Here is an 8,160-nt window from a genome sequence, read left to right as displayed (position 1 = left end):
CAAAAGCTACTCTCTCCTGTCGCTTGGTCTTTCATTTCAAAGAACGCGCCGCCGTACCGTTAACGCGTTGCGACGCTACTATGACGCGCTTTTCGCCTGACAACTGTAACCACGTGTAGATAAGAATTAAAAAATGCTTGGAATGACATCACATGTGCACAGCCAACAAAAGAAAGACGAAAACGATCTTCTTCAACTCGAAAACTCAAAGTCAAACAAACAGTGCAGAAAAAGAAACAAAGACGATGAAATGGTACAGCGTTTAAACTGAGAAGTTGAAAGGGAATGTGGATGATCGATCCGCCTACACTGTGTGGTCAGTTGTGTGTTCTGTTTAGAAGTAGTTTTATCTCCAAAAACTGACAATAGCTAGTCAGCAAGTCGACATTGCCATCTCGCCCTCTTCAAGTACATTTTGCTGTTTATTTGAACGAGTCTGGCAGATATGAGTAAGGCTGTGTATGCGTGCCTGAAGTGTAGAAAGCAGGTGAAAAGTTTTGAGGAGCTGTCATCCTCTCAGCAGCTATGCAAGGTAACACGTTCTGGTATTTTGCGGAATTCTAGTTTCTTTAGGACGTTGCCTATTTATTACCTTGAAAAAGTTGATAACTCAATGATGTCTCAGTGCATGGCCTCTTCGCTGCATTCTCTTGATTACACCAGTCAATATTGCAGTTCAAGATTAACTGGAAACGAGGTGGATTTATGGCATGAAGTAACCGAGGCTAGCCAAATGAGTGCACTGGGGAAGAAACTACTACACCTAATATGTACAGTGCATGAAGGGAATGCCTACAAAGACGTTTATGTACATGTACATGCACCTATTCGGCCTGTGTCACGTGGCAACCAGTATTACCAACACAGAGGATGCACCAGGTGTGCTTGGCCGAGTTGGAGTGCTCAATGCCGCCGGGGTGGGCAGAGCACAGTACGCAGTACAACTGTCAACAGTACACTGGCATAAGCAATGTGGCGGTGCTTTTCTTTGCTAATGCAGCCATGCCAATCAAACACCTAGAACTCTATTTCCTTGCTGATAGGCGGTACACCACACAATTGTACTAATTCACTGACCTTGGTGTGCGGGTGTGTGTATATCCTCTGGCAGCCTTGCAGAAGTAAATACCCAGTGCTGACGTGCAAGTTTTGCCGGTCTGACTTCCATTACATGGAAAAGTAAGTGTTTGCCAATCACCAGGAGGTTGGTATTGTTTGAGCTTCGACAGTTCATGTAAACAATGGGTATTATTTTGATCTTGTTTTGCTAGATGTCCTGCCAATGCAGTGCTTTGTTTGGCTTTGAATACTGTTTCGGTGCGAAACATTGTGCTGTATTTGTGTTTCTATGTGTGCGTTTGCTGCAATGTGTATAGATCTCCCATTGGTGACAAGGACCCAGTGTGCAATAAATGCACAGAGTACCTGCAGCGATTTGGCAAGGTATCTTCTTACAGCCTGGCATGCGAAATACTATTTGAAGTTTTCTTTGATCCTGCTTCTTTTGAATGTTCCTCAATCATCATCATACATACACTCCACGTACCTACTTCCGAAGCATCCAACTATTGCAGTACTCCAAGAATATCGCTGTTTATTTCATCACTACTGAAGTGGTGTTGAGAGAGAGATACGCACGCAGACAGACAGACAGACAGACAGACAGACAGACAGACAGAGAGAGAGAGAGAGAGAGAGAGAGAGAGAGAGAGAGAGAGAGAGAGAGAGAGAGAGAGAGAGAGAGAGAGAGAGAGAGAGAGAGAGAGAGAGAGAGAGAGAGTTTGAACTAAGTCAATGGTGTTGAATTTGTTCGGAGAAATCCTTCAATCTTCTTTTTGCCTTTTTTTGCTAGCCGAGAGTGTGTGGCTACTGCAACCTGCTAGCAGCATTCAAGGGAGACCTATGTCATAGGTAAGATTGCATGCATTCACCGCATGGCCACCATCATCCTGCTAGCCTTACTTTGAGTGTTCTGTACATAGACATGCAGGGGTGTAGTTTAGGTGTGCTTAGAGTGATTCATGTAGGGATGTGTAGACTGCTCTGTGGTATCTCTTTTAAAAAAACAGTCTACGCAGCGGAGCATTGTAGCGAATTCTATTGCCTTTTGTTCTGTGTTATCTGTGTTAAGGTGCCAAGCTTCCCAGAAGAAATACGGTGATCCGATATCATGTCAGCAATGTCAAGTGAAATGCGCATTTCCCAAGTCTAGGGAATCCCGGCAGAAGGTACAAGCAGCTTCGTGCATAGCTATAAAGATACTTCTCTATACGTTTTGATGTGCGTTGTGCAATATACAAAAGCTTCACCGCCCTTCGGTCTCTTTACCAATCTACCATTTGTACTTGAAGTATTCGCTGGATAGAGCAGAACAAGACGCAGCCCAGTCGTTCTCACACATTGTTTGTTACCATGAGGTGGAAGGCGAAACCTTGAAATGATCTGGCTGTCCCGCCAATTTATCATTATGAAGTGCACGTTGAAGGAGCGTTATCCTTGGATTACAGAAATATCTGCATCCAGGATCAAGTTTGCTGATATTGTCCCAGTTCAGAGATAGCGATGCTACTCAGCCAGCAGCTGAGCCATCATCAGCATAACATCCTCGCTTTGGCCTTTTTGGTTTACATGACGACTGTCACTTGTAATATCTACATGTAATTGTATTAGGTGGCAGCGATACCAGTCCCGCACAAAAATACACTTGCAAAAAGATAACAGCCCTAAGGCATGACACAGTGCCCTCTGCTAGTGTTGTGTCTATCCACCTTTCCCCTACCCATGACAAAATGAGACGGCCAGTGAATTTTGTTATGACTTTAGCCTTAAGTTGCTTACGGTCCAGAAAAACGAGCAGCTTTCGCTTGGGGCTGTTCACACATTCTCACAAGCATGATCGTGATGTGGACTTTCATGTGTCGGTGGCATCTAATTTCGATTCCTGCGTGAACTTCTGGTGGAATCGGATGGGAATAAATTTAGATACTGAAGTAGAATCTTATTTCAGGTTGGATGTGTGTAGTACTGAAAATACTGAAAAATGGAACCTATAGAGAGAACAACAAACACAATTCAATGACAGTACAACGTGTCTTGTTGACATCACTGATAAAGTGCAGGTGGCAAACATAGGACACACAGCACAACACTATCCTCGATAGTGTATCCTCCACGTAGCCACCTGAACTGTCATACATGATGCCTATCCAATAGGCAAGGCACTTACTATTGAACATGACTGTGCATTGCGCGGTCTGGATATGTGTGCTTTTAGGTGGGAGATCAGGTGCTGTGTTTTGTATGCACTGTGGCTTACAAGAAAGCCCAACACCGCAGTGTGAAGCGCAAGCCAGATGGACAGGGTTACCGCACCGAGCCAAGTGGCGTGCCTATTGTCACGTAAGACTGCTGATGCGCTCTCTCTCTCTCTCTCTCTCTCTCTCTCTCTCTCTCTCTCTCTCTCTCTTTGTCGCTGCTGAATGCCGTTGTGACAACAGACGTGCTCACTCATGTTGATTGTTGGCTTGTACAGCGGCCCCACTGTACAGCGGCCCCACGCTGCACAGCGATCAACTATGATTGTACCTGGCCTTAGCTCTCTCTCTCTCTCTCTCTCTCTCTCTCTCTCTCTCTCTCTCTCTCTCTCTCTCTCTCTCTCTCTCTCTCTCTCTCTCTCTCTCTCTCTCTTTGAAGCATGATTGTGTGAAATTCCACATGTCTTCTCTGTGCTCAATCCTCTGGACAATTGGTGTGGCAGGTGACATGCGGACAAATGTGTCAACTTACAGTGCTGACAGCCAAGAGGTCCTTTTGAGCATTGCGAATGCCCCAAGTGATACCCGACGTGTGTTGTCATTGAACAAGAACGACTCCACAGAAGGTGCATGTTGAACATGTCACCTACGAACTTCATTTGTTGCTTTCTATTGCTGCAGGACGGTTCAAGTGGCATCAGGTACTACCACCATCACGGCATCTGTGGCATCCGTTGAGCCGGCTCACAAACTTGCCGATAGTCCGTTACTGGCATCCAGCAGCAACACCCTTGTCCCGCCACCGAAGAAGAGAAAGTTTTCTTCGAATGGCTCTGGTGCATTGCCGTCGCCCGTAGCCAGCGTGGCTCCGTCTTCCCTGTTCAGCGGCGGTGTTCCGATGACATCGGGACAAGCCAGTAGTGCTGGCACTATTTCCACACGAGGTGGTTTGGACACCAGTAGAGCACCTATGGCATTCACACAGTAAGTGAAAAGCTCGCTCACTGGAATAAACTATAAGATTTTTTAAATAGAGATTCAGACAAGAAGAAGAAGTCTGGTGGCTTGATTATGGCACACATTATCCTCACTGTTCATTTCATTTACGGAAGGGAAGGAAATCCAGATAGAGTCAAAGGACCCTGTGTTCGAAATCCCCCTTAGGCAGGAGTGAAGGGTTCCAGTAGATCTATTGCCAAGTGGCCCCTGGCCAAAGAAGTGTAGATCTTCGCAAATTCCAGACCATCTCTAGCTTACCTCACATTGTTGATCGATTTCTTTCTGTGTGTGTGTGTGTGTGTGTGTGTGTGTGTGTGTGTGTGTGTGTGTGTGTGTGTGTGTGTGTATGTGTGTGTGTGTGTGTGTGTGTGTGTGCATGTGTGTGTGTGTGTGTTATCTGCAATGCATGCACTTGTGTGTGCTGTTGAAGGCTTGTGGATGATCCTATGAGCAGTTTTGAGATGGTGAACAATCTAACTGAAAAGGTGAGTGCTTGTGAATGCAATTGATACTCTGCGTGGATATGCCTGTAGTTGTCACCAGGGAGTCGCAGCATACAGGGAGACAACACAAGATCATAGTACTCGAAACGATGTGTGTTTTGACCCCGGATTGGGAAGTTCTACGTGATCCATGGTCTATGGAATTCATGATTGCGATCGCGGCATTGATCTGCTGACCCCAAGCGCAGCCAAGACAAGCGATGCCATGTGGGAGCCTGTATAAATTGGCGCTGACCCAAGGGTGACTGTAACGGGCAGTCCGGGGTCGAAACTAGTACTAGTCGAAATCCACATGATTTAGCGTTACAGTCGCCAGTGTTGTCTCCGTATATGCTACGACTCCCTGGTTGTCACTATGGCCAGCCGTACAACAACAACAACAACAAACTTGCGGATGACCATGATGTGCACTTCCTAGTTACACACATAGTACATGTACATGTAGTTACAGTGGTGCGGTCCGTATTTCCAATCAACAGTAACATTTTGCTCAACATGCGGTGTATCAATTCTGCCTAGGATGTGGTGTACAGGTACATTGTATTTTCCTTTCTAGTTCAGAAGTGGAAAGTGGTGTGATACACTGGTATAAAGAGCAGGTTTCCACTGTCCGATCCTTTTATGTGCATTACAATATTTGTCCTTTGTCTCAAAATGTATCTCTGTAGTTTTGTGCAGCTGTTACTTGTTTGCGTTGGACTAGGTTTTTCTGCAGGTATAATCTTGAATCCTTTCTGACGTGCAAGTTTGGGGCTTGGTCTTGTTGCAGGTTGCCTCGCTCCAGAAGCAGGTGAAGGAACGTGACCAGCAGCTTCTCGAGAAAGATAAGAAGGTAACACCTGTACATGTATTGTGTGCTCACATGATCAGTTTCTGTGTGCGTATGTGGAGAGGAGGGGGATATTGTGGTGTTAGCCATGGATAAAATTTACCGTGTGATGCACTGGACCACATGATCTGTAATCACACATAACCGATCGGTAAACATCCGACTATACCCTCTTTGAGGAGAACGTTTTGGAGAACTGAATAATATTAATCCATTGTGCATGTTTGTGTTCTTTCGTCTTTAGGCAACTGAGTTCAAAGCTGAAGTACGCGACACTGAGAAGAGTTTACGCACGAAAATAATGCAGCTACAGAAGCAGCTAGAGACGACCCAGGTAGGCTTCTGCTTACATCCTCTCTCTCTATCTATCTATCTCTCTCTCTCCATCTATCTCTACCTATCTCTATCTATATCTATCTCTCTCTATATCTTTCTCTCTATCTCTATCTATCTCTCTCTATCTATCTATCTATCTTTCTCTCTATCTCTCCCTCTCTCTATCTCTCCCTCTCTCTATCTCTCTATCTCTATCTATCTATCTCTCTATCTATCTATCTATCTTTCTCTCTATCTCTCCTCTCTCTCTCTCTCTCTCTCTCTCTCTCTCTCTCTCTCTCTCTCTCTCTCTCTCTCTCTCTCTCTCTCTCTCTCCTCCAATTGTCAATTTGTCATGTCTTCATGTATATCCCCATACACATATCTGCATTGTGCCTGTGCTGTCCGTCTTTATTGCACTTTCTTTCTACTAGTTTGCTTCGGTTTTCCTACTGCAGCTGAATGTATATACTATTATTTAACCGACCCTGTTGTGTGTGTGTGTGTGTGTGCGTGCGTGCGTGTGTGTGTGTGTGTGTGTGTGTGTGTGTGTGTTTGACTCGTTGTGCAGACTGACTGCTACTCATTACGACGTCAGGTTGGTCAGCTGACCAGCAGTACAAGCGCAAATAAGTCAGCCAGGGGGAGAGCGAAGGATGGCGCCAGTCGTCTGCAGAAGGTGGAAAGAGACGGGCGTTTGTTTGCAAGCCAGCATGTAAAGCGTGAGCAGCCAGTAGAGGTGAAAGAGGAAGTGGCTGCTGAGCCACAGCAGGTGGAAGCAGAAAAAGAATCGCCTGAGCCAGACTCAGTGTCACCTACTGAAACAACCAAAGTTGAAGACGAAGCAAATTCATCCTCGGATGAGGATGCGCCAACCAACTGAAAGCTGCTTTTCGGAGATGCATTCTTCTTGATGCTATAGGTTCTCCTATAAGTCGTGTGAATTGTTTGGTTTTCCCCGGGTGCATACATCTGTGACGCTCAGGAGCGCCCAGGAGTGTAAGGGCTGGGGCGTATGCTCTGACATCATTCGCTCACAGTGATTCGGCTCTGCGCTCCAGCCTAGTAGTTCAGAGGCCACGGTTTCCAGGGTTTGGGTTTCTTCCGGGCAACTTTGTATGAGTGGGTGTTCATTGTTACTGAGCATTACAACGCCACCAGCACCTGCTGTAAGTGTCTGTGGAGACGGAAGCCCAGTACTGTGCTACATGCATGTTTAAACTACTAACGGCTTCATCTATTGTCTTGCCTCTTTTATTACCTACTTGTAGGTATTGTGTACCTAGGAATGGTAGGAGTTCAATTCTGTCTAGTAAAGACTAGTATAGATAGTTCAATTTCAATCTGTGTCTGCGTCGATCGTCATTTTCTGTTACAAGGGCTTGCCTGAGCTCTCCCGTCTTGCGTTGTTGGTCTGCATCATGCTGCTCGCGTTTTCTGTCCGTTTGATAAAATAATTCATGGCATTCCTAGGGGCAAACCTTTACATCTGCTTGTGCAGCAGACATTCCAACAGGTCTTGTGTTGTTCTTTTCCGTATGTATGTCTTACCTTGACATGTTTGGTTTTATTGAAACTTTTCAAAGTTTTAATGTCAGTGTTGCTAAGTTATTTCACAAGACTGGTACCTGCGAGTCTCTTGTGTCCTTTCCTAGCTGTAAAAATGCGTTGTGGTGCTGCGTTCCACTCTAGTTATTGTTGAATGTTCTGACATCTGCTGCAGCAGCGGCCTGGATAGATTGTGCTCGACTAAATTTGATATCCAACTTCTTATTCTGTAGTGTGTGCAATTGAAGGGTGACGGAAGTGCTGTCTTACACACTGTTTGGTGCGTGTGGATGTTCACCGGTGTGTTTGTATGTTTGACCACGTCAATGTCATCATTTTAGATGTCAATGTCATCGTTTTAGTAATTGTCATGATAAGTCTACTGTTCTTCGACTCTTTTCTGGATCAATCCCCCCCCCCCCTTTGAGTATTTCTCTAGTTTTGCATTGAATCATGACAATACATGTGGTGCACTTTCTAGTTCTATACACATGTCATTGTATTCTATAGCATTCACTTGCAAAGCGTGGACATTATCCTATCTGTATTTTCATCATGCCACACCCTGGAATTGAAACAGCGAAGAGCTTGAGTGCATGTAATGACGATGTGTGTCTGCGTCCTTGCACGTGTGCATGCGTGTATGCATGCTTGTTGTGTGCTTCGTGCAGTATCACCATTTATGTGGTATTGAAAGCAGAGCTAGATTCTA

At 45.3% G+C, this 8,160-nt stretch overlaps 1 protein-coding gene across 1 annotated transcript; it reads left to right on the top strand.

Moving 5' to 3' along the window:
* The first annotated feature begins 186 nt into the window (after positions 1-186).
* Positions 187-8,050, top strand: LOC135806157 (protein FAM76B-like). Its single transcript, XM_065320308.1, has 11 exons — positions 187-532; positions 1,112-1,179; positions 1,377-1,443; positions 1,853-1,911; positions 2,132-2,228; positions 3,275-3,399; positions 3,936-4,238; positions 4,684-4,738; positions 5,526-5,588; positions 5,830-5,919; positions 6,472-8,050. Exons 1-11 carry the CDS (start codon positions 446-448, stop codon positions 6,781-6,783), a joined length of 1,326 nt encoding a protein of 441 aa, XP_065176380.1. The 5' UTR covers positions 187-445; the 3' UTR covers positions 6,784-8,050.
* The last annotated feature ends 110 nt before the right edge of the window (positions 8,051-8,160 follow it).

Source organism: Sycon ciliatum, chromosome 1, assembly GCF_964019385.1.
Source record: "Sycon ciliatum chromosome 1, ocSycCili1.1, whole genome shotgun sequence".
Classification (NCBI taxonomy): Eukaryota; Metazoa; Porifera; class Calcarea; order Leucosolenida; family Sycettidae; genus Sycon; species Sycon ciliatum.
The sequence above is the reverse complement of the archived record's forward strand: the minus strand, read 5'-3'. Positions and strand labels throughout refer to the sequence as shown.

Bases quoted from the DNA above. Each gene is read 5' to 3' on its own strand.
- LOC135806157 (XM_065320308.1), top strand. From the start codon at position 446: ATGAGTAAGGCTGTGTATGCGTGCCTGAAGTGTAGAAAGCAGGTGAAA. The intron at 533-1,111 runs GTAACACGTTCT...ATCCTCTGGCAG, and splicing joins CCTCTCAGCAGCTATGCAAG to CCTTGCAGAAGTAAATACCC. The intron at 1,444-1,852 runs GTATCTTCTTAC...TTTTTTTGCTAG, and splicing joins ACCTGCAGCGATTTGGCAAG to CCGAGAGTGTGTGGCTACTG.